The sequence below is a fragment of the Balaenoptera borealis genome (genome assembly GCF_965194805.1).
Source record: "Balaenoptera borealis genome assembly, chromosome: 10".
In the NCBI taxonomy this organism is placed as follows: domain Eukaryota; kingdom Metazoa; phylum Chordata; class Mammalia; order Artiodactyla; family Balaenopteridae; genus Balaenoptera; species Balaenoptera borealis.
In genome coordinates, this window is record NC_138874.1 from 9,615,168 (window position 1) to 9,642,060 (window position 26,893).

The window sequence follows — 26,893 nt, forward strand, 5'->3', positions numbered from 1 at the left end:
AAAATGTGAATTAAATGTTTCTGCCATCTTCCTATCTTGTTCTTTTATTTCTCTAACCCCCTTTTAAATGTTTCCTCTTATGAGATGAAAACTTGGTTATAATTTGTGGCGAAGGGAGAAACTAAGTAGTCTGTGGTTGTTTCTGTTTAAAATCATCATTGCACTCATTGGCAGCCACTGTTGAAGGGCTTTGCATGGATTATTTATCTTCTCAGCAACCCTAGCAGGTAAGTACAATTACTTCTCTGTTTTTAAATACGAAAACTGAGGATAAGAGAGGCTAAGTAACTTATCCATAGTCACAAATTCTAGGTTGTGGGACTAGAGTTTGAAACTAGAAAGCCTGGCTCTATAGAGTCTCGGCTCAAAAGGTGGTGTATTTGTGTTAGTTTATAAATTGGCTTATTACCATTCAACTAAAAACTGGGGACTTCTGGCATCTTTTGATTGGTATTGAGTCATAAAGCTTTTTAAATATATTTTATTTTTTGAAAAGGTAATGACATTCATATGGTTCAAAAACCAAAAAATATACAAAGCTCTACAGTGGAACGTCGTCCTTCTTGGGCCCAACTTTCTGTACTGGGCACCCTTCCCCTGCCCTCACCATCAGTAACCTCTGCGCTTGGTTTCTTATGTTTCCGTCCATACATCTTTAAGGCATATACCAACAAATACAAAAGGTCTTATTTTTTCTCTCATTTTTACCCAAAGAGTGGCATCATATACATACTGTTTGCTTTTTTTTCCCCCCCACTTAGTTTTTCTTGGCAGTCTTCCCATGTTAATAGATAGCTTAATCACTTTTTTTTTTTTTTTTTTTAGTAACTGCTTGGTATCCCATTATATGACTATGCAATCGTTTAATTAGCCAATCTCCTATTAATGGGCATTTGGATTGTTTCCAGACATTGTATTTTTGCCATTCTTGTAGTCTAAATTCCCCCAAATGGAATTTTTGGGTCAAAGACCATGTGCGTTCGTAATTTTGAAAGATATTAGAATATTGCTCTCCACAGGGGACGGCTGCCAATTCACACGCCCACCTTCAGTTGAAGGCAGTATCTGCTCCTCCACAGCCTTAACCAATACCGGTGTTTTGTTTTTTTTTAAATATACTTATTTATTTTTTGGTTGCCTTGGGTCTTTGTTGCTGCACGTGGGCTTTCTCTAGTTGCAAGAGGGGGCTACTCTTTGTTGCGGTGCGCGAGCTTCTCATTGCAGTGGCTTCTCTTGTTGCGGAGCACTGGCTCTAGGCGCGTGGGCTTCAGTAGTTGTGGCACATGGGCTCAGTAGTTGTGGCTCACGGGCTCTAGAGTGCAGGCTCAGTAGTTGTGGCTCACGGGCTTAGTTGCTCCGCGACATGTAGGATCTTCCCTGACTAGGGCTCGAACCCATGTCCCCTGCATTGGCAGGCGGATTCTTAACCACTGTGCCACCAGGGAAGCCCCTACCGGTGTTATTAAAAAGCTGGATTTTTGCTATTCTGATAAGGTGCAAAATTATGTATCAGTGTATTTTAGTTTGTATTTTTCTTATCATGAGTAAGGCTGACTACCTTTAATATGTTCAAGAGCCGTTATTTCCTTTTGTGTTCATAACTTTTACCCATCTTTCTACTGCACTGTTGATCTTATCAGTTTCTAGGAGTGCTTTATTTATTAGAGATGTTCATACTTTGACTGTAATAAGCTGTACTTTTTTTTTTTTCCAGTCTGTCTTTTGACTTTGCTTATGGTGGTTTAGCCATGGAGATTTGTCTTTATGCAGTCTAATGTATTAATGTTTTAGTGGCTTCCGGACTTTAAGTGATAATTAAGAAGGCCCTCTTCACTCCACAGCAATAATTCACCTATATTTTCTTCTAGAACTTTTATGACTTTAGTTTTTTAGATCTAAATTGTGACCCCTTGGAGTGTACCCTGGCATAAAGTGCAAGTTCAGGACCCAGGCTGATTTCTTCCCAGACGACGACCCATTGACTCCAGTACCATTTATCGAGCAGCTTATCTTCTTTCCTCATTAGTTTGAGATGCTGCGTGTATCTCATCTCAGATCCTGGCTTCTCTATTTCATGGATCTGTTCAGTCCTGTACCTGTACCACAGTTTTAACTACTCAGGGCCGATGTTTTAATACCTGGTACATTGGCCCCCTCTTACCTACCCTGCCCCCTTTCAAACTTTTAAAATGATTTTTTTAGCTGTTCTTGTTTGTTCCATAGGAGCTTTAAGAAAAAACCCTTAAACAAATGAATCATGCTAAAAACTCTGCCCACCTCATTGTTTTCTCTGGAGGGTTGCCCTTTTAACCACATAATGTGTCACTGTTCTTTTAATTTGATACTTCACCTGATAAAAATCTACTTTTCATTATCTGTTGTTAATCATTTCAGTATTCTAGTTGCCAGCGCCCAGACAGGTGAGAGCAAAGAGACAGAACGTGAGGTGCCTGTGTAGACAGAATTTCACCTCAGTGCTTCTGTTTTAAGACTTAGTTCTCAAATCATTCTTAGAAGCTATCTTGCTATATAATCCTTATTTCCTCTTTTACTCCATTATGGATGCTTTGTCCAAAAGTTGGATGTCTGTCAAAGATTCATAACAAAACAGGCAGGGGCCCTTAAATGAGTATTAATCTTCTAAAATTAATATGCAGTGGATAAAAGTGCAAGTGCAAGAAGTCACCTTAAAAAAGCCCCAGCGATATCTACCAGAAGAAACAGGATTTGAGTACTCACTCACTGCTCTAGGAGCTGGGCATATAGCAGCGAACAAAACAGACAGATATCCCTGCCATCGCGTAACTTATGAATTCTATAACCTCACTAGGTTGTATCTAGTTGATAGCGAGAATGCACCTAGAGGAAGAATACGGTTGACCCTTGAACAACATGGGTTTGAACTGCACGGGTCTACTTAACATGCAGATTTTCTTCAATATATATATACATATTACAGTACTACGCGATGTGTGGTTGGTTGAATCTGCAGATTTAGAACCGGAGATACGGAGAGCTGATTATAAAGTTCTATGTGGATTTCTGACTACTTGGGGGTCAGCCCCCCTAACCTTCACGATGTTCAGTAATCAACTGTGTATCAGTCGAAGAGGAATAGGTTAACACAGAAACCTGTCTAGTGGAGAAGGTCCCCTCGATGTGAATGAATCTTAGTTGTCTGCTTGACAGTGCCATCAAGTTGTCACAGGCCGATTAAAATCAATTAAAATCATCTACCTACCACCACTTGGTCAGGGCAGAGTCTGCATTCACCATGCATCATTCTGATGTCATTTAACTTTTCGTGCGGATTTCCTTCACAGAATATATCTCCAAATGGGTAAGTGTTCTGCTGTCCTTTAACAGGTTTTCAGGCTGCAGACCCGAAGCCCAGACTCTGGGCTAGTGAATGCACCAAGGGGATAACACACCAAGGGTATACAGTAGCACAAATTGAATGGCGCTGGTAAAGCATTATTTGGTTATCCTAAACTCACCCTTTCTATACCTCAATCAGTGCCTTCAAGGAGCACGTATGACTTGGGACTGCAAAGAAATGGGAGGGACTGTTGTAGGTTAGCAAGGGTCCTGGGAAATTGAGGGTCAGAGTCAAGAAAGGTCAGAGTGACAGGGCTCAGCAGAGAAGAGAGAGGGATTCTGAAGCTCACACAGGCTGAGAAGAAACAGGTCATGGGTCCAGCTGGAGAGCAGGCAGCTCATCTCTAGTTCTGACTAGGCTCTTAAAAGTTCAGAGACAGAAAGCATGTTCTGGAGATAAAAGACTCTTAATATTCTGAGTGGTAGGGCACCAAGCTCCAAAAGGACAGATGAGGTTTGGAGGCTAAAGAATGAATGCTGGCAAGGTATGATTAGTCTCTAGGAAAATAGCGGGTGGGTCCCAGCGACAGGTCAAGGGATAGAGATAGAGGTACGGAATCCAGCTTTAGAGGAACCAGGTAGATACCATTAGGAGCTGCTGAGTCAACGGGTTTGGACCTGAGGACTTTGAAACCCCTACTTGATGACCTGGCAGCCAGTCTCAGAACCCCACACTGAATGAACCCACATCAGTGCCCAGGCCCAGAGGAGCTGAGCGACAGGTACGGGGAATGAACACAGAGATCTAGGTTGGAGGCACACGAACATCAGCTGACTTTTAAGGTATTCTGACCCTTTGGTGCAAGGGCTCTTCATAAATACATACCTGCTAAGTGCCAAGAGTAGGGTTAATATAAGGGTGGTGCTGTGTCCACAGACTGGGTCCACAGACACAAGTACTGAGCCCAGGGTCTAGCACATAGTAGGTGCTCAATAAACACTGACTGAATTCCACTTCCTTATCCTCATGGTCCCTTTAAAAAAATGTTTCCTCACTTTAATCAGTTTGTTTATAGTCTTTGAGAAGAATTCCACTATTTAGCTTGATCCTTTCCAAAAGCTCCTCCATCTGGACTATGAAGTCTTAAGTAGCATTATGCATAGTTAGAAGTGCTTCCAATTAAAAAGAATTCTCACCTATATGGAATAAAAATTAGAAATGCATATTAGATGTGTCTTTGATCAGCCCTATACTTTATCATGCAGTAATCTAAAGACACGAGAGCAAGTTTTTTTTTAAAAAAAAAAACAAAGTTTCTTTATTTGGAAATCTTGATAATTTCAAATATTTAGACCCATTTAGTTCTAATATAAGTTCATCTTTATGGTTAAAAAGTAAAAGCAATATTCTTGTAATACTATGTAAACGTAAATGAGGACCTTTTTCTCAAAGCACTTCTCACGCTCTAGGGTTTACTAACGCTTATTCCTTTCCCCTTAATAGGGGTTAATTGTTCAAGGCCAACAAAGAGCAGTTCTTCTGGATTTTGGTAAGAGAGAAAATTGGGGGATGCATTAGCAAGTGTGCCTGATGTAAGCAGCTAAACACAATAACCAGCATCGTCATTAGCAATGTGCCCGACACATTCAGGAAGGAACTGGCATAGCTCAATGTGACTGGGGTGTGTATACTGTAAGAATCAAAACCTCCTCGAGTCCACAGCTCTGTGTGTTACACTCCGGCTGTTTTAATCATCAGCTCAATTAAATGGGTTAATTGTAGAAAGGAAAAGGAGCCCCTGAAGGATATCTTACAGGCAGACCTCATTTTACTGTGCTTCACTTTATTGCACTTCAGATGCTGCATTTTCTACAAATTGAAGGTCTGAGGCAACCCTACATCGCACAAGTCTGTCGGCGCCATTTTTTCAACAGCATTTGCTCACTTTGTGACTCTGTGCCACATTTTGGTAATTCTCCCAATATTTCAAACTTTTTTCATTATTACTATATTTGTGAAGGTGATCCATGATCTTTGATGTTACTACTATGACTTGCTGAAGGCTCAGATAATGGTTGACATTTTTTAGCAGTATTTTTAAATTAAGGTACGTACATTGCTTTTTAAGATATAATGCTACTGCACACTTAACAGACTACAGTGTAGTGTAAACATAACTTATATGTACTGGGAAACCAAAAAAATTCATGTGATTCACTTTATTGCAATGTTTTGCTTTATTGAAGTGATCTGGAACCAAACTGCAGTTATCTCCAAGGTCTGCCTGTACACACATCAGTTGGAATTCTTTAGACAATTAACTAACTCCATAATTAACTGTTACGCATATTTCCAGTGGATACACAGGAACATTTACATGCAGCCTTTTAGTGTTGAATCAGCCTTAGCTAAATGATGGTACAAAATTTTCAGTGATATTGCCATACTTCCCCATACTTTTTTAACATTCGAATTATGGGAGTTTTAATTTCATCATGTTGCCTTAAAACAAGAGGACAGTTGGGTATTTTAGAACCAGTAATCACCATTCCTTGCCTTCTCTTGGCCTTTAGTATTTCACCTAGGAGTAGCTTTGTTAGTGTACTTGGCAACACAAGTAAATTAGGAAGTTAAAGGAAATTTTAATTTTCCTTTCCACACCATACACACAACATTTCAGAGTATACGTGATCATTTACTATGAGAGAGAGTTTGTTACAATCATAGTTTTTCATATTCTAGATGTGTTTACATTACTTTAAGGCATTACTTTTCAAAAAGGGAAGAAGAGAAAAATAGGCACTTAGAACATTTTTATCCTTTCTGATAAAAAAATAATAGTTCAAATACTACTAGCAGCTTAATCATAAAAATAGATTACGGCTTTTATCAGTTAATGCTGAGTATTTCAATTTTCTTGCCAATAATAAAAGAATAATAAGATATTTGTATGTCATAGGATGAGTATAATAATTGCATGATGTTTTGACCTAATATTGAAGAACTGCAGTACTTCCTGAAAGCATGATTTAAAGGATTTTTACGCATTTGCTGAGTCTGCCTTTAAATTCTTCTAAGTATCACTAACAAAGATAGTATGACAAGTAGGGTGTTCTTAAAGCCATTTAGAATAACAACTTATAATATTTTAAGGTAACCTGAATAATCAGTGCAAATTTTGCTTCAGTGTAGAATTTTCCCTGGCAGTAACTGTTTTAAATACGTGACCCAAATTCTTCCATATACTGAAAAGCAAGAATGTTGTTGTGTGTGATTATGCAGGGTGAAGGTGTTGGTACACATGAAGAACCCAATCATGACCCACTGAAAACTTGAGATCCTGATTTTTAAATACCATCAAGATAAGAGAAGCAGACTTGATCGCTGTGAAATCAGTGCCCGGAGACAAGTTATTCCTGAAGGCCAAACTGGGAAGGAAGACATCAGAAATGGGTTTCATTACGTGGGCAGAACTTACTAATATAAGTTCCTTTTCACCTGCCCCTCCCTCTGTCCCGAGATGTAAGATTTCCTAGGCAGAGCAGAAAGATTCTTTTCTCTCTGGTAACAGTACTTTCTCTAGTACCCCTAGCCTCCCTGACAGAGCCACGTACAGTCTCCTATTATAGGCAGTTTTATAACTGCAGGCCACATATATATATAGACTTGGAGATTTTAGAATGGCATTTATGGTTGGGGAACTAGTATTTCATGACGTGTTTCACTTAAATGAAAGACAACTTATAAGCAACTGTCTGGAATACCCTTTTACATGGCTGAGAGGCAGGACTCATGCTATAGGATACTGCAGTGCTACTACCATTTTAAACATGCAGCTTCCAGTGGGCTGCTTTCGGAGCTACTTAAAAATAAAAAGTATTATTTTAAAAATGGTTGGAGACTATAAGAAAACTGTTAGGATTCCACATCGTCTTTTGGCTCAAGGACTCAGGGTTACCTGTTATTAAACCCCTTTTGAGAACCTCTTCGTTGTTCAGTAATGAATGTTCAGTGAGCTGGGAAAGGTGCAGTCTTGCTGAAGTCCTGAGGCGATGGGTATTAGATTCACTGAGCTAACAAACTGTGCAAAAATCTCTGAATACAGCAGAGGAAGTTTAATAGTGTAAGTCAATTCTATCAATGTTTTTATTAACATCAACTTATCACTGAAGGTATACATTAGTGCCCTGTTTAAAGGAGTAGTAAATTTTGGCAAAATTTAGGAGATTCTCTGAGGAACCAACCGTCTATGCCTCCACAACTCTAAGGAGCCGATTTACCTACTGTGTAGTCCGCTGACATTCTGCTACATTGTAACTTTCAACACTGGCGCTGCAATCGGCTTTCTAGCTGTCAACTGTACTTAGAGTCTACCAGAATCTGAGCGATCTGAAGAGGTAAGGATTTGAGGAATGCTTTAGTCCAAAAGCCTTTAAAACAAAAAACAAAAAACAAAACAAAAAAACCATCAGACCATGTACTGTATACTTTTAAAGTGAATTATGCATAAAAGTCTGTGCAAACTACAACATATATTGCAGTAACATTCTCAAAAAATCCTAGTATATTTTAGCATTATTAAGTTATATAAAATACATCTTTATAAAAGTACAGAATTTTTTTGAAGTTTAAATTATACTCACTGAAACAGGCAGCCAGGCTCACTTTTTAGTACTAAAATAAGGTTTTTATCAATCTAAATTATTGCTTAGTCCTATGGAGCCATCAGAAACCTGTAACAAAGAAAAATCGAGTCCTATTTCTTAAGGAAACGTGCCCTAAAAATTCAGCTGTCATTAAATTAGTCTTTCTGAAGATTTTCAACTGAGGCATCGTCCATATAACTTGTTAACTGATGCTACCCATGGCTTGGTTTGTCAGGATCCAAAATTGAGTCTGGTTGTAAAGTTCCTACTTGAGCCAGGAAGCTGTTAGTTTGTTGTCCCCAATCATAGCAGTCTGGAGCAAAACTTGAAAAGAAAAAGAGAGATTTCAGTGACGTGAAACATTACGCTGACTGTTGATGACATGCCAATTTTAGGTAGACAGAACTGGGGTTTTGTATAAACTAGACAATCCCAAAGCTGTTCAAAGTAGCTTCTTGAAGCCCGTTTTCCCACTAACAAGTGCTATACGCAGTGGCTAGAAGACCACCCACAAAAGTCACCTGAACTCTATAGAGCCCAGAAGTGTAGTAATACTGCAGCCAATCACTATGTATAACAAAACGCTTTAGCAACAAATTGTATCTGAATCCTAATGGAGAGTATAGCTCACTACCTGTGTGTCTTTGGACAAATAACTTCTGTGCCTCGATTTAAAACATTTTTTTTCTGTGCCTCAATTTTATTATCTGTTAGAATGGGAGTAATATTGGTAACTACCTTGTTGGGCTTTTGTGAGTTAATACCTGTAAAATGTTTATAACAGAATCTTACTATACAGTTAGCTCTCCATAATGTACATTATTGTTGTTTTATCATCATCATTTTCCTCTGTGTAATGGAAAGGGGATCTTTTCTTCTTCCACAGGAGGTAGCGAGGGCGCCCTCAGCTGTGTCTCTTCCGGCATGTGAGAGGTTAGGGCTGCTCCAGCAGGTTACAGAGGGACATACCTAGCGAACAGGCAATGCTGTGGGGGACTGGATAAGAGAACAGTTTTAGGGAAGAGAGATGGGACACCTTTTGACCTCAGAGTCCTGGAGTTCACTGACTCCTTTCCCAACGATCTGTGTTCTTTACACCTGCTGGCGGGGTGGGCTGCTCTGCTCTCTGTTCTCCCCAGCACGATCTTTTATTCTATCATCTGACCAGGATTTCTCTGCTCGCTGATCCACTGAGAAAGCAAGGTATTCTCCCAGCTTTTCCTGTCCCTATAACAAGGACTCCTTTCAGACCTCTTTTAAGGTTTTCTAAGAATTTTACTGTAGTAATAAAGAGCAGAAAAGCAAGCATATCTTTATCATTTTGCCCCAGGGGGAAAAAGAATTTACCTTAATATGTTAACGGTGGGTCTTTAAATTCACAAAGGATTACATAAGATAAGCTTTCACGTCTAAAAACCACTCAGCCTGAAGCTACCCTTTCATAGGAACAGTCCCGGGGTCCTGGGAGGACAGCAGAGTGAAGAGAGGAGCTAGGCAAGCACTAGGTCAGCCCTTTCTGCTCCCCTCGCCCCTGCTGGCCTTGAAGTCCCAGATTCACAGGCTGAAAGAGGGGACAGGCTGATCGCTGAGCAGTGGAGTGTGGCTGAAGCGTCCCTGGGCTGAGGAGTGGGAAGGGAATCCAGTAGCTACCCCACCTCCTGTTTGCAGACCACGACCGTGGCCTTGGCAGAGGTCGCGAAGCGCACGATCTCAGGAGGTGGGTCTCGACTCTGGCTGCAGTTAGTCTTACTACTCAGATGCTTCCCCTCCTTTTTCTGTTGGCCTCACCCTACCTCCAGCTCTGGGGTTTTATGTAGGCATTTCCGTTTAGTCTGAATCCATTTCATTGGCTTGGCCCTCAGCCTCCTAACCACACCCCTCCAGCATGAACTAGGGTCTTACCTTCCCTGAAGTCCCTGAGGGGCAATGTTCCAGGCAAGGTCATCGTCACTGTCATATCTTCGAGGGTTGTCAAAGAAATAAGATCTGGGACCAAATCCATGGCTGGGGACCATTCCAGGGTTGGTCTAGAAAGACAGTGTAATGGTTCAGTGTATTTTCAGACACTGTGCCTTGCACGAGGCAAAGAGAAATAACATCTCTTTCTTGCAGGAGACTAAAGATGCTCTATTCACCTGGATGGAGGCACTTGTTCAGCTGGAGTGTTCATTTCAGTTACTTTTTAATTTAAGCGATATTAACTTTTTCTCTTATCAGTACGGACAAAATCTTCTTTCAGAGTTCTGCTTGCAGCAGTGAATTATCACCGTTTTAATCTCTTATAGAAAAACCAGACAATACCCAAATCAGCCAAACTAGACAGTCCCAAATTAGATATAAACCTGTATAATGATGTGGGCATTCACAACAAATTAAAAGAATGAAATGATGAAATTTTGAGAGAGTTTCTTATCCAGTTTCTATAATCTGCTGCTCCTGTTTCTGTCCCCAAGCTGAGTTCACCTCTCAAAAAAAATTACAGTTGTCCACAGGGGATTGGTTCTAGGACCCCCCCACCCCCACAGATACCAAAATCCGAGGATGCTCAAGTCCCTTATATAAAATGATATAGTACAGTCAGTCCTCTGTATATGCGGATTCCGCGTTTGTGGATTCAATCTGGCATAAAATCCCACGTTTGTTTGACATCTTTGTACATATCATTAGTGGTCTTTTTTTTTTTTTTTTTTGGCCACACGGTGCAGCATGTGGGATCTTAGTTCCCCGATCAGGAACTGAACCCGCACTCCCTTCAGTGGAACACGGAGTCTTAACCACTGGACCACCACGGAAGTCCCTAGTGGTCTATTTAAAAGTTAACCAATAGAGTATGAAAAAAGGTTATTATAGGATGGGTATCTATATGTGAATTTCTGCTTTTCTAAGACTCATCTAGCCAAACATAGGAAGCAAAGCGGAACTTATACAAGGTGGGACACCTTCAAATTTACTATTTATAGCAGTTCAAGAATGTCTATACAAAGAATGAAGTTGCACCCTTACCTCACACATATACAAACAGTAACTCAAAATGGATCAAAGACCTAAACGAAAAAGTAAAAATTATAAAACTCTTAGAAGAAAACATAGGGGCAAATCTTCATGACCTACAATTTAGCAAAGGATTCTTAGATATGACACCAAAAACATGAGCGACAAACCAAAAAAACAGATAAACTGGACTTCAAAATTAAAAACGTTTTTCGGTCAAAAGATACCATCAAGTGAAAAGACAGACACAGAATGAGAAAATATTTGCAAATCATATATCTTTACAAGGGACTTCTATCTAAAATATATAAAGGGCTCTTACAACTCAATAGTAAATAGACAATTTAAAAGTGGGCAGGGAATTCCCTGGTGGTCCAGTGGTTAGGTTAGCTCACTGCTAAGCACCCAGGTTCAATCCCTGGTTGGGGAGCAAAGATCCCGCAAGCCACGCAGCGCAGCCAAAGAAAAATAATTAAATTTTTTTTAAAAGTGGGCAAAAGATCTGAATAGACATTTTTCCAAGGAAGATATACAAATGGCCAGTAAGTACATAAAAAATGCTTGACATCATTAGTCATCACAGAAATACAAATCAAAAGCCACAATGAGATCTCTATCAGGACATCTTGACTCAGAAAGTTAGATAACAGCAAGTGCTGGGGAGGATGGCTAGTGGGAATGCGAAGTGGTGCACTCGCTGTGGGAAGCGGTCTGGCAGTTTCTCAAAAAGTTAAACCTAGGGCTTCCCTGGTGGCGCAGTGGTTGAGAATCTGCCTGCCAATGCAGAGGACACGGGTTCGAGCCCTGGTCTGGGAGGATCCCACATGCCGCGGAGCAGCTGGGCCCGTGAGCCACAACTACTGAGCCTGCGTGTCTGGAGCCTGTGCTCCGCAACAAGAGAGGCCGCGACAGTGAGAGGCCCGCGCACCACGATGAAGAGTGGCCCCCGCTTGCCGCAACTAGAGAAAGCCCCCGCACAGAAACGAAGACCCAACACAGCCAAAAATAAATAAATAAAAATTAAAAAAAAAAAAAAAAAGTTAAACCTAGAGTGACCAAATGACCCAGCAACTGCACTCCTAGATGTATACCCAAGAGACATGAAGACATATGTACAGAAACTTGTACATGAATGTTCATAGCAGCATTATTCATAAGTAGCCAAAAGACAGAAACAACCCGAATATCCATCAGTGGATGGATAAATAAGATGTGGCACATCCATACAAAGAAATATTAATTGGCCATAAAAAGGAACGAAGTACTAATACATACTACAATTTGGATGAACCTTGAAAACATTATGCTAAGTAGAAGAAGCCGGTGACAGAAAATGGCATACTGTATGATCCCATTCATATCAAAGTCCAGAATAGGGAAATCTATATTCACAGAAAGTAGATTAGTAGTCGCTTGGGGGCAGGGGGATGGGGAGTGATAGATAAAGAGTACGGAGTTTCTTTCTGAGGTGATAAAAATGTTCTAAAAACTGTGGTGATGATTGCACATACCTGAATATACCAAAACCCACTGAATTATACAAGTGAAATGGGTGAATTGTTTGGTATGGGAATTATATCTCAATAAAGCTATTAAAAAATATATATATATATGAAATGGAGAGAGATTCTCAAACTTTACAGTGCATTCAAATCACTTGGGTACTTATTAAATTATTTAAACTGTGGATTCCCAGAACCTATCCCAGAGATTCTGAACTGGGTCCAGAACACGGCCCAAGCATCAGTACTTACACCAGGCACCCCTCGGGATTCTGACGTGGATGGCAAAGAGCCACACCTTGAGTATCCTGTTACACCAGCTCTAGTGATGCCAAGTGTGGAGGCTTGTTTATACCAACTGTATTTTGGATACAAATGGTAGTTAACGTTTTTTTAAAATGCCCCACCTACAGTATGTGCCCTTTTAAAGTCAATGAGTATGAGTTAAATTATAAATCTCCCCCCAAAAGAATATTTGACCTTTTTCTCCAAGCAATTACAGAAGTTACAGATAGTAATAGGATTATTATTGAGTCATTAGGAATTTAATTTCTTCTCCAAACGTTATTATGCCAAGTAAAGCCACAGTGCAGCACAGAATTCAAATCATGGACTTCGTATGCTAAGTGAAATAAACAAGTCACAAAAAGAAACAAAAGAAAAATAAATAAAATAAAATCATGGACTTAGGAGCCAGGCTGCCTTGGTTTGAATCCAGGCTCTGCCTCCTACTAGCCGTGGGGATCTTGAGCCTGAGTTTCCTCATCTCAAAATCAGTATAATACTAGATTTTACCTTACAGAGCTATTGTGAGGATTAAAGAATTTAATATATTTAAAGTGCTTAGAACAGTGCCTAGCATCTATAAATGCTATATAACTGTTAGCTATTTTTAGCAAGTTCTGTGTGTAATAATGGCATTAACCCTGGTTGTCTTGCCCAAGGGTATTTTATGAACACTGGTGCTTCACCAAGCCAGATCTGACACTCAGATTACCTGCTAATGAGACTTAACTTCCTGAGCATGATATAAAAATGGGAAAGGGTTTTCTATTTATGATTTTGTATCATGAATTCACTCCCTCAGGATGAATTAGGAGATAATGTCCTTTAAGGCATAAAGAATCATTTTAATTCACTAACATGCTACTGTAGATGAGCAGTTATCAGTGTGGTCCACGGACTGCTGGAGGCTCCCCCCCCCATGCTTTCAAGGATTGACAAGGTCATACCTATTTACATAATTAGCATATTAAGATTCTATTTGCCTTTTCCATTGTGTTCACATTGGCACCAATGGCGCAAAAGCAGTAAAAGTGCTGGTGCTTTAGCAGATTTCAAAGCAGTGGCACCAACTGCGCTAGTAGTTACCAGGTTCTTCCCCCACTACACAATCACAGTTAGAAAAAGGTTCACTTAAGAAGGTCTAAACGAAGCAGGAAAAACTGACCAATTTTATTGTAAGGAAAAGAACCTGTACAACTCTGAGCTGTAGCTACTTTTTTCATGCAACTTGAAAACTCATGACAACCATGATTTTTCAGACGTGGGCATCTGGCAGACATTGTCTCAAAAGTGAATGAACTAAGCTGTCATTTCAAGGAAAACATATGACAGTATTTGTTGTCACTGATCAAATTTGAGCATTGAAGCAAAAATTAAAGCTTTGGAAAACTTGTATTCCCCACCATGAGCTTGGCAGCTTCCCAATATTTAAAGATTTTTCTGATGATCAGTGGTAATATTAATGAATGAGAGATATATTTTTTGATATTGTATAATAAAAACTTAACTTTTGGAAGATCTGTATAACTCAATAAACCAGAATTTTCCAAATGACCAATGCATGGTATTAAATACAAAACTATGCATGGGTAAAAGATCCATTCAAAGTGCAAGGTAAACCAATGGATGTTAATAACACAACCTGAAAAGTTCAGTGATATGGTTTTAGATTCCATATTGCAGCTAACTTTTAAGAAATCACAACTTGTTGAGTTTGAGTGTATATTAAAGAATATTCACAATTATGCTAATCAAAAAGCTATTAAAATACTCATTTTTGCAACTATGTATCTCTGTGAAGCTGGATCTTCTTCATATACTTCGACCAAAACAACATATCACTACAGACTGAATGCAGAAGCAGATATGAGAATCCAGCTGTCTTCTATTAACCCAGACATTAAAAAGAGTCACAGAATTTTAAAACAATGCTACTCTTCTCACTAATTTGTTTTGGAAAATATAGTTCTTTTTCATAAAAAAATTTTATGGTAACATGCTATGGGTTTATTATTTACAATGAATTAATAAATGAGCATTTAAAATTTTTCTCACACACATACACACCTCCAAACAAACTTTTTGCAGTCCTCAATAATTTATCAGTGTAACCCCAAATAGCCAAAGCAAACTTGAGCAAAAAGAACAAAGCCAGCAGCATCATGTCCCCTGATTTCAAACTATATTATGAAGGTATATCAAAACAGTAAGATATTGGCATAGAAACAGATCAATAGAACAGTATAGAGAGCCCAGAAAGAAACCTAAGAATATATGGTCAATTAATTTACAACAAAGCAGCCAAGAACATACAACGGGGAAAGGACAGTCTCTTAAATAAATGGTGCTGGGAAAACTGGACCACTATCTTACACCATGCACCAAAATTAACTCAAAAGGGATGAAAGGGACTTCCCTGGTGGCACAGTGGTTAAGAATCTGCCTGCCAATGCAGGGGACAGGGGTTTGAGCCCTGGTCCGGGAAGATCCCACATGCCGTGGAGCAACTAAGCCCATGTGCCGCAACTACTGAGCCTGCGCTCTAGAGCCTGCGAGCCACAACTACTGAAGCCCATGCGCCTAGAGCCCGTGCTCCGCAACAAGAGAAGCCACTGCAATAAGAAGCCCGTACACCGCAACGAAGAGGAGCCCCCCGCTCAGCGCAACTAGAGAAAGCCCACGCGCAGCAATGAAGACCCAACACAGCCAAAAATAAATAAATAAATTTTTTTTAAAAAAGGGATGAAAGACTTGAAACCATAAAACTCCTAGAAAAAACATAGGCAATAACCTCCTTGACATCAGTCTTGACAATTTTTGGATCTGACTCCAAAAGCAAAGGAAACAAAAGCAAAAATATACAAGTGGGACTACATCAAACTAAAAATCTTCGGCACACCAGAGGAAACCATCAACAAAATGAAAAGGCAACCTACTGAATGGGAGAAAATATTGGCAAATCCTAGATCTGATAAGGGGTTGATATACAAAATATATAAAGAACTCATACAACTCAATAGCAAAACAAAAAACAAACAAAAACAAAAAAACCCCCACAATCTGATTTTAAAATGGGCAGAGGATCTGAACATTTTTCCAAAGAAGATGGCCAACTGGTTACATGAAAAGATGCTCAATATCATTAATGATCAGGGAAATAAAAATCAAAACCACAATCAGTATCACTGCATACCTGTCAGAATGGCTATAATCAAAAAAAAAAAAAAAAAGTGTTGGCGAGGATGCGGAGGAAAGGGAATCCTTGAATCCATGTGCACTGCTGGTGGGAATGTAAATTAGTGCAGCCACTATGGAGGTTCCTCAAAAAATTAAAAACAACTACCACGATCCAGCAATTTCTCTTCTGCATATTTATCTGAAGAAAACGAAAACACTAATTCAAAAAGATATATATACCCCCATGTTCACTGCAGCATTATTTACAATAGCCAAGATGTGGGAACAACCCAAGTGTCCACCAATGCATGAATGGATAAAGAAAATGTGATACACACACACTAGAAATATTCAGCTGTAAAAAGAATGAAATCTCCTGATAAACCATAATGGAAAAGAATATGAAAAAGAATACATATATGTATAACTGAGTCACTGCTGTACAGCAGAAATTAACACAACATTGTAAATCAACTATACTTCAATAAAATTTAAAAAAAAGAAAAAAGAATGAAATCTCGCCATTTGCAAAAATATGGTTGGACCTTGAGGGCATTATGCTGTGAAATAAGTCAACTAGAAAAAGACAAAAAGAGGGCTTCCCTGGTGGCGCAGTGGTTGAGAATCTGCCTGCCAATGCAGGGGACACAGGTTCAAGCCCTGGTCCGGGAAGATCCCACATGCCGCAGAGCAGCTGGGCCCGTGAGCCACAACTACTGAGCCTGCGCGTCTGGAGCCTGTGCTCCGCAACAAGAGAGGCCATGATAGTGAGAGGCCCGTGCACCGCGATGAAGAGTGGCCCCCGCTTGCCACAACTAGAGAAAGCCCTCGCACAGAAACAAAGACCCAACACAGCCATAAATAAATAAAAAAAAAAAAAAAAAAAAAAAAAGACAAAAAGAAAAAGGTAAATACCATATGATCCCACTTATATATGGAATCTAAAAACAAACAAACCCCAAGCTCACAAATATAGAGAACAGACTGGTGGTTGCCTGAGGTGGGAGGTGGGTGAAATGGGTGAAGAAAGTCAAAAGATACAAACTTCCAGTTATAAAATGAATAAGTCATGGGGATTCATGTACAACATGGTGACTATAGTTAATACTGTATTGCATATTTGAAATTAGTTATAAGACTGGATCTTGAAAGTTCCTACTGCAAGAAAAAAAAACTGATAAGCTATGTGTGGTGACACATTAGTTGGACGTATTGTGGTGATCATTTTGCAATGTATATAAATATCAAATCGTTACACTGTAAACCTAAAACGAATATAATGTTATATCAATTATACCTCAATAAAAACAAACAAAACAACAAATAATAATGTATCAGTGTAAAGTGTCCTGACGCCAAAAAGTTTGGGAACCACTGCTCTAGATAATACCCTAAACAGTAAATATATTCAAACACAATAGCCAAGTAACTCTGTATACATACACAGAGAGTGTGTTAAGGCTGACATGTTTCCCTGGACAGTGAGACCTAAGAGTACAAATGAGACCATCCCTATTATTCTGTATTCACGTAATAAAGTAGTACTTTGAAACTCAGCCAGGATGATTCTTTATACTCTTTTTTTTTTCTTTCTTTCATTTTAATCAACAGAGATGTGATGGAAAGAACATTAAATATCCAGAGGAAAAAAAAATAGTACTTTGAACAATGGTCTTTCACCCCTTAGGACTCAGATGTGCACTCTCTCCTTCAGGCTGCCTTGGGTTTAGGGAGTGTAGTTCCTAAGCCTCCGTCACACTAGGAAGTGGTGAGAAGGCCCATGGAGCTGAGGAGAAGCACAGTGAGCTCAGGGATACTTGTTAAGAGGCTCTTTCCAGAAAGCTTCAACTGTCTGTCTTCAGAGAAGGAAAGAAAACAAGGCACTAGACTCTGGCCTGGAGTCCCCTGCCCACCTTTACCCCATGTTTCTCTGCCACTGATGGGGAAGCATTTGGGTCTGACTTTACAGAAGCCTCCAGGTGTTCCCAATGCCAGTAAAGGTCAGACAGAGCACAGAACTGCTGTCCTGAAGCTAAAAACAATAAAAGGCGAGGAAACTGACTCTCAGATCTAGAAAACAGTGCCCACCCACTCTGTCTTCAAGGGCCCATTGGTCAGGCTGTGCTTCTCCACTACCCACCCTGCTCCAGTATTACTTTTTGGGTTTTTTTTTTCCTATTCCTGGCTCACTAGTGACTATCCAGAGATGAATAAGAAAACAAAACAAAACAAAACAAAAAACAAGATAAAACACAAAACAGGTTGGTTACTGTATCTGTGTTTCCCTGCCACCCACACTGCTTACATTGGCCAAAATCCATTCACTATACTTTTCTGTGGGCTTCACCGATGAGTGATTCAAAATCCTACCACTAGTTCCTATGGATGGAATAATTCAGGGAGCAAAGCTTCCAGGAGCCTCTCACTCTACCGGGTTTGGCATTTTCTGTCCCGCCCCCATAAAGACATTTATATGAAGCTGGTTGAGCAGAAACGTGACCAAACTGGGGGAGTGACTTTAGCATTCTTCACAATAAGGTTGTGTCTCCCTATCACTCCACCCCCCTAATCGCCATCCAGCACAACACAGGGGTGAAGAGCTGAATTACCATTCTCTATTTCCCTTTGCTAAAATAAAGCTTCTATCTTTGGTTCACAGCAAGTCAAGGCTCAAATACTAGTGAGTTGGCTGTTTCATTACAAAACAAAGTTCATCACTGTCTCCAGGCCTCAAGATGCAACTTAAATTTTTTTTTTTTTTTTTTGTAAAATAAAGCTAAACTGAAAAATTTCCCTCAAAAGATACTTAAGGGAAAAGAAAGTCTCACTTAAATAGACAAGGAACTTTTCATATCACAATAGGATGGAAGAGGCTCTCTATTGAAAAATCTAAGAAAAAATTCCAACTGTACGCTTTGTGATTAGAATTAGGAGATGTTTTCTGCAAATACAAAGTGGTTTACTTACAAGGTCCTTCGCAGAATTTCTAACTCGAAAGAAGTAGACTACTAAGGTGGTAGGTAAGAGTTCCCACACAAAGAGGACCACTCCAAATACTATGTATCCGGCATCTCCCAGCTGATTCTTCAAATCTGCCTGTTGAAAAGAGAAGAAAATAAGAGAGTCACTAGGTTGAGGGCAGAGGAAATAAGTTTGATTCGATTCTTTCTAACATGACAGAGACTAAATCTAATACAGTGTAATTCTTTCCCCCAAAAATGTGCATGTTGAAATCAGATACTACTAATGGTCCAGGCCTCAGGTGGGGAGTTATTTAAACCAGACAGGATAGATAATTATCTTCTTCAAAATATTCAAAGACAGACACTGCCAATCTCTGATGTTTTTTTATTCCTTCACCCTCCAAGAATCTCCCTTACATCCAAATTAAGTCTCTAAGCTGATTTCCTTTTCTTCAACAACTGAGTAATGAGAATGTTGTGTTGCCTTCTCCCGATTCTCGAGAGCAGTGGAATATGTGTTACCCTTGGGCTCTTCCTTGGGATAAATGTGTCAGCTTTTAAACTTCTCTTCACATTAACCACATCCTATGATTTACCCTTTAAAGCTTTACTGCAGGCTAGATTGCCTAGAAAAAAATTCTCTGAGTCCAGGATGTTTACCTGCCGGACCAGTGAGACGGCTGAGCGGATGTGGTGTAGCAGAGCTCTCCTCTCTGTAGGGCAGACGGAAGGTGTGTGAGGTTGTTTCTGGGCAAGTCGATCAGAAAGGCCGTCATTTCAAAGGAAGACTGCGCCAACATCAAACCATAAAGGGCCGATCCCCTGGACGGAATCCTTTTGCCTTCTCTACTACGTCGTGTGTAAAGTACAGTAACCAAAACCAATCATGCTCTGCTTCGGAAAGATTACTCTCACACTCTGCATCTCAAATTCTACTTACATGTCTCAAAAGTGTGTTGTGTGTGCTTCTTCCGTTCTACATAAATAACCCGCAACTTGGGGCCGTCTGTTTTGCTTGCTCCTAGATTATTTTGGTTGCAACACATAGACCTAGATATGTATAAATAAATAGATATCCCCAAAACAACAGAATTTTTAAAATTGTGATATTTTAAGTTCATTATAATTATAAGCTCTTAATTGAAAGAAACGTTGAAATAATTATTCTGTTTTAAAACCAGATCTCTGTTGTTTAATGGGGACAGAGTCTCAGTTTGGGAAGATGAAGAGGTTCTGGAGATGGATGGTGGTGATGGCTGTACAACAGTGTCAATGTACTGAATGCCTCTGAACTGGACACTTACAAATGATTAAAACGGTCGACTGTATTGTATATTTTACCACAATAAAAATCCTCTATGTGTTATGAATAAGTTTCTAATTTATCATTGTTGAACGTTTAGATCTTTATGTATTTGATTTCTCACAACAGGACACAGCTTCAGCAGTGCTTTGCCCACCTTCCTCCCATCCTATATTTGTGCTGTTCGTTTGGGTGACGGGCGGCGGTGGTCATTGTGGTGGTTTTTATCCTTTCTAATTATAACATCGTGCATGTGCCTCTTCTGGATTTCATCCTGTCCTCACAGTTTTAACTTATCATGGTCATGTTATTCTTTCCTCCAGTCTTAATTCAGTGCAATTCACTGCAAGGTTTGAGCACTGCTGGGATTTTAGAAGTGGATTTGTCTAGAGTTGGGTATTCAGTGTTTTTCCAGGAAAATCTCAGGAGCGTTTGCCATTCAATCCAATAGACTCCTACTATAGACGTTTCTATTTCTTTATCGTAATGGCTTATCTGTGTGGCTCTTTTCCTCAGCAGACACAAACTCCTACTGGGAGGCTTAGGTCTGTTCTTTTTTGTGTCCCCAGCACTTTGCCCAGGGCTGGAGACAAAGAATCGATATTTCTCAAATGAGAGAACACTAATTCTCATTCTTTTTTATTTTGAGCTTTTGTGAACATGGATGCCAGATTATATTTCACTACCTTTGTTCATTTGTTTTATAATTTATGAATTTCTAGAATACATTATAAAAAAGAAAGAGTTTCATATTGAGATATAAAATGGGCTCTTACTAACACCTTGATATTCTTGGTCACTTTTGTCTAGATTTCCTCAAATGCTGTTAGTTTACACGCTCCATTAAAAAAAACTTCATAATTTTATGTATTTTCTGAAACCTGGATACAATTTGTTTTTACCTTTGCAAATTTCACCCTTTAATAACATCATATTACATTTATATGAAAGCACTTAAAAAATTTAAGTACTGCTTGACAAAAGCCCCAGAAAGTAGAAAGGAGAAGTGTGTGTGTGTGTGTGTGTGTGTGTGTGTGTGTGTGTGTGTGTGTGTGTGTTTCCTAGTTTTCTCAGAAGACATGTGAGCTGGGACAAGGCAGGAACTATGATCCCATTTTACAGGTGAGGGTGCAGACACCACCCAGGTAAGTGACTCTCAAGGTCACCCAGCTATTTGGCAGCAGAATCAAGGAGCTTACACCTCTCTGCCACGTGGGATGCTGCAAAGAGCCGCCGATCAGGTGGCCCTCGTCGGCGCCCACTCACCTGGTCTGACACATTGTACCAGTCGTAATCAAAGGAATGGACATTCTTGCTCTGAGAAAACGACAGGATGAACAGGTTGTAGCAGGCTCGGGAGGCGTAGAGCAGGATGACGGTCACACCGACGGCAGTCACCTGACACACGGAGGAGCCCTGGAAGAGCAGGAGCCGTGAGGGGGGGTACCCGTTCCGGGCCCAGGACCCCAGCCCCCTCCCAGAACACGGGCTGTGTTCGCACCTGCTAAAGCTTCGAGCTCAGAGGCACTGCCGTCTCCTCCGAGCTTCTCCTCCACCTTCAGACCTTAAACCCAACTGCAAACCTCACCTCACGCCACACCCATCCCAAACTTCAAATTATCTTCATAGAGATGCTTCAAAACCTGGGACTTGATCTGGAGATGCCTGAAAATATGAGCCATTTGCCTAAGGCCTAGGTTTGGAAGAACAAGAAAGTCAGATGCCTTATTTGGTTAAATCTCTGAACGCCGCTGCTCAGCTCCAAGGACCCTGTCAGCTTGTGAGCCCAGCGCCCGGCCCCTGGCTTGAGGACAACAAAACCACCTCAGAGGGATGGCGGCTGGCAGACAGCGCTGCTGTGGGCAGTGGGTCTGGGCGGTGAGCACTTCCTCAAGACGCAGCATCTTCTAGGCGGGAGTGCTGGAGTCCCCATGTGACTCAGGGCTTGCAATTCTGTGCAAATGGGCCATCTGTGCCCCCATTCACGAAGCTATCAATTTCCCAAGTCAGTTAAATGACCCCTGGCTAGAAACGGTTAACTAAAAACCTGACATCGATTTTTGAGTTTTGTGTTTGAAAGTCATTAACTAAATCTAAGCTAGTATTTTATTCTGCCAGTGGTAGTTTATTAGCTTGTTTGCCATAGGGGTCATCTAAACGGTACTTTGACCATCTAAAATGTGACCCCTCCTATAAAAATCACAATCCTGTTTTTAAAAAGCCTTTGCTAGCCCTTATACAGGAGACACTATGAATAATAAAGTCAAGGCAAAGTTACGTCTAAAATTTGCCGACATAATCAAAAAACGACGCTGCCACGGTAACTTCTGGGATTCTGCAAGAGTTCAGTCACATCACAGGACGCCCTGATGAAGGCTTTGTATTTTTGAAGTTGGAGGCGCAGACTTTAATCTACTGATCACTCCTGAAGACACAGGATCGTGCAAGGCACGGCTGCTCAAGTCTTCAGACCAAAGATGTTACAGCCAGCCACATGGGCCGCGAGGCAAGGAAGGCAAAGGGGGTGCCACGGGGCACAGCATCACTGAATTTCCAAAGCAGAGGAGCTGTGAAATCACTCAACTGCTGTACACATGAGAAAGCCCAGGCTCCGTGGGGCGACAGGCTGGTGGGCCTGGGGTCGCGCGGCCAGCCGGAGCCCAGGGCGTCTCTCCCGACCTCCACACGCCACCAGGCTTCTCAGGGAGGGAGGGTTGGGGACCAGCCTGGTGAGGGGCACCTCAGAATCCCTGTTCCAGGCAGTGGACCTGCCCCTCTTTGTAACTCTGGGGGAAGAAAAGGAGAAGACAGGAACCCTAGGGTGGGGGGCACAGCAGCTAAACAAGAGGACGGGCAGGAGCTGCCCTCTCCCAGTGTACGGTCAGGCCACTCAGGGTGGCTGTTCTCTTGCCCTCTGTCCATCCCCTGCCTGACCAGGGCCTGCTTCACCTACACCTACTCACAGGACCGACCTGCCTACATACTTGCCCCAGGGCCCAGCTGGTGACTGTTCTTATCAAGGGGGCGGTGAAGGGTGGGCCCCTCTGCTGGTTTCCCTGGTAACTAAGGAGCCCCCCGGATGTCAATCCCCCCCCTTAACTGGTAATCTCCCCTTCCCCCGCCCCGGGAGCGAGCAAAGACTGCCACCAAGTCCCGCCTGCCGTCCACCGCACACGGTGGGGTGTTTCTCCAGGACCTTGCTTCACACGTGTAAGCTCTCCCATCTATTAAACCAGTGACATCTCTGTTGCTGACTCCGGGCTCTTTCTTTGGTCTTGAAGCTGGTTATGCACAGGGATTGCAGGTCTGTGGGCCGCAGCCCAACACACAGCCTGTCCGGCTCCATCTCTGCACTGTCACCATGAGAGGCCTGATGTCCTGAACCCCGGGAGCAGTTCCCACTCTTAAGGGGGATGCTCTCACGGGCACAGCCAAGGCAGGGGTGAGCCTGGATCCGAGTCTCCCTGCACTACGACGGGGTGGTGGAGAGGACAGACCCCAGACCCCGGAGCCAGGCTGCGGAGACTGAGTCTTGGCTCTGCGTCTCCTGGCTGTGTAACCCGGGGCGAGCCTCTGACCTCTTTTCGCCTCAGTTTCCCTATCTATCAAGTGAGTGATACCTACTCCCATAGAGTTGTGAGGGTTACAGTCGTTGCCACATGCAGCGTGCTTATAAAAGTGCCGGGAACGCAAGGAACACTAGGTGTGTGTTTCTATTAATATTAGTGGCACAATCAATGCCACTGGTCCTTTAAAATGTCACTTGAACCGCTGTATCCATAAACCAGAGTCTTGGCTCTCTGCCAGTAACTCTGCACACCCCCGTACACGGCGAGCCACCCAGAGCCAACTCTCCTCACATACAAAATTCAAGGAACTACACGGCTCCTTCTTCTGGCAACCACAACCAGGCTCATCATTTGCAGGAGGTCAGGTGTGAGAGGCACTGGGTGAGTTCCGTTTGCAAACCAGGGAACTCTTCTGAGAACCAGTTTAGCAGCGGGATCTCGGCCACATGTCCACCTTACCTTAGACTCCAAGTAAATGTTGGCTAAGGACATCTTGGAGATTTTGTAGAGACAGATGGACAGGGAGACGGCACACAGCACGAAGAGCGAGTCGTTGATGGCCACACGCACGGAGACGATCCCTTTCCTCTCCCAGGTGCCCGTCTTCACCAGCACTGCACAGGTTAAATTCACCAGCAGGAAAACGAGGCTGATGAAGAGTGAGGCCAGGTAGAGGGGTAACCTGGGAAGGACCAGAGAGAGACTGAAGGCACCCTTCCACACATGCTGCCTGTACATTCTGGATCAATCCACAAGGAAACTGTGATTTTTTTTTTTTTTTTTTTTTGGTTAAATGCTAGAAGCAGAACATGCCAAAGTTAACACTTAAGAGCTCAGAGTTTGGGGCTGGTAGATGCAAACTATTACATTTAGAATGGATAAACAACAAAGTCCTACTGTAGAGCACAGGGAACTATATTCAATATCCTGTGATAAACCATAACGGGAAAGAATATAAAAAGAATGTCTGTATGTGTATAACTGAGTCACTCTGCTGTACAGCTGAGATCGGCGCAACATTGTACATCAACTATATTTCAATTAAAAAAATCAAAAAAAAAAAAAAAAAAAAAAAAGAGCTCGGTCTTTGGAGGGTTCCCGGATCTAAAAGACGAATCAACTACAAACTGTGCTCTCAGGAAGGTCCTTTACCTGAGCCCCGCTTCCCCTGTCCCTGGGAGGCTGTGAGGATCAGAGGAGCTGTATGTACACGGGCTGATGCACCCGCTACTCACAAGGATGCAGAGAGCAGAGCCGGGCTCAGAGGCAGGGCCGGGTTTCGGGGAGAGCGGGAAGCACCCTGCGCTCTGAGAACCTGGGCAAGATCGCCCTGGGTGAGCCTTAGCGTCACCATCCGAAAGCAGACTAAATAATACCCACCTTGCTGGCTGTTTCTGCAGATCAAGTGAGATCATGCTTAAAAAGGATTTTAGGGAATTCCCTGGCGGTCCAGTGGTTAGGGCTCTGCGCTTTCATTGCCATCCCTGGTCGGGGAACTAAGATCCTGCAAGCGGCGCAGCCGAAAAAGAAAGAGGGTTTTACCGCCACCCCCAAAGTCATCGAGTCCGGGCAGCACCCCCTTTCGCGTGGGAACACTCACTAGCGGACAGTCTGCAGGGAGTAAGCCTCAGCCTCAGCACTTTCCCTGGGGCGGAAGGGGACAGGCTATGCCACTGGCCGTTTTTAACTTGTGGTTTCTCAGAGCTACACGCCGCCTACGTGACCTGTGCAAGGTCTAGAGAGAGGCTTCTCAGATTTACCAAAACCGAAATCAGTTCAAGTTTCTCTCTTGGACTGTCCATATCGTGTTTACTTCAGGTAAATATCACTCAAGAGGCAAATAAGGAACAGACTGGTTTGGCTCAAAAACAGACCATTTAAGTTGAAAATGTCCGCAAGTCCCAAAGCAGAAAACCAGCAACTAAAAGCGGGCTTGAAGCTAGAAGGTAGTGTTGGGGTCTTCCAAAGCCATCACAGACTGGGGCACAGAAACCTGGATCCTGGTCCCAGCTCCAGACATCACGCCACTGACAGGAGCCGGTGCAGCGACTGGTGGCAGGGGCAGCACAGCGACGGGGCAGCTGCAGTTTGCTTTCCTGCCGTCAGATGTCAGGGTGATGGAATAAACCCCCCACTTACCCAAGCTAATCTGAATGGGATTTTATGTCCTGCAATGAATGATTTACTATCCACTGGCAAAGGCTCTCACGTAATTTTCAGAACCCACATTCTGCCAAAGGAACTTGGCCTACCCCACTCCTCCTCAGCCTTCAGATCTTAGCTCAAACATCAGTGCTTCCAAGAAGCTTTTCCTGACACCTCCTGCACACCCAGCCCTCACCAGACGCACACGATCAGGTCTCCCTGAGGTCTGCTTCCCGGTCCCCTGCACTTGAACTTCGCAGACTTATCACCGGTTTATAATGAAGCATATGGACAGTGGTCTGACCACCTGCTGCTTCTACCCGGGCAGTGCGCTCCATGAGGGTCGAGATTTCGGCTCTTTCCTTCACCTCCTCTATCCACACTGTATACCGGAGGAGCTCAATAAACATGTCAAAGAGGAAGAGAGGGAAGAAGGAGTCAGCCAGATGAAGAGGTGCACTCTGAATCCAAAAAGCATCAGTTGGCTAACTAAACGAGGGCTGCCCTTTCTTTCCTAAACACACTACTGCAGCAGATACTAGATCCTCCCCCTTCTTGTGGAAACAATCTAAACTTGAGGGATTGTCTCTTTCAAAGTTAGAGAGAAAGAACTGTGGGTTCTTCCCACCGGAGCTCTGGGCTGGTGGGCTGAGGTAACAAGATGGAGAAGAGGTGGCTCGGGTCCCCTGCTCAGGGTGGCTGGGAAGATACTGGAGGGATGGACAAAGCACATGGAAGAGAGAGTATGATCGGTACAAAGTCAGAAATGCAGGAAAGAGTATGCTTGGTTTGGGCTGAAGAGTGTTTGTAGGACTGAGCACCAGCCCTGCAGGGGACACAGACGGGGGTGGGAGAGAGACCGGAGGGGTGGGCAGGACAGCCGGGGAACACTCGAGGTTGATAAGCAAAGGAGTGACCGACGTGGCCATCTTTGTCTTTGAGAAAGACGGGCTGGCAGAGCAGGGAAGGGGTGAAGAGCCTGCAGTCAGCAGA

The 26,893-nt window shown here is 42.2% G+C and overlaps 2 protein-coding genes across 3 annotated transcripts in view; one reads left to right on the forward strand and one right to left on the reverse strand.

Moving 5' to 3' along the window:
- Nucleotides 1-21,433, forward strand: part of ERO1B (endoplasmic reticulum oxidoreductase 1 beta) — an 84,342-nt gene extending 62,909 nt beyond the window's left edge. The window contains exon 13 of one of the 2 annotated variants that reach the window (XM_082407679.1): nucleotides 20,065-21,433. In XM_082407679.1, coding sequence (XP_082263805.1) covers nucleotides 20,065-20,164 — 100 coding nt within the window. In that variant the 3' untranslated portion in view covers nucleotides 20,165-21,433. The remainder of the gene's footprint in view (nucleotides 1-20,064) is intronic. The other variant, XM_082407676.1, reaches the window with a different exon arrangement.
- Nucleotides 5,538-26,893, reverse strand: part of GPR137B (G protein-coupled receptor 137B) — a 47,950-nt gene continuing 26,594 nt past the window's right edge. Inside the window, exons 3-7 of the mRNA XM_082407718.1 lie at nucleotides 24,215-24,437; nucleotides 21,453-21,602; nucleotides 18,888-19,016; nucleotides 9,868-9,992; nucleotides 5,538-8,289 (exon numbers count right to left, since the gene is read on the reverse strand). Of these exons, the coding sequence (XP_082263844.1) occupies nucleotides 8,178-8,289; nucleotides 9,868-9,992; nucleotides 18,888-19,016; nucleotides 21,453-21,602; nucleotides 24,215-24,437 (739 nt within the window). The 3' untranslated portion in view covers nucleotides 5,538-8,177. The remainder of the gene's footprint in view (nucleotides 8,290-9,867; nucleotides 9,993-18,887; nucleotides 19,017-21,452; nucleotides 21,603-24,214; nucleotides 24,438-26,893) is intronic.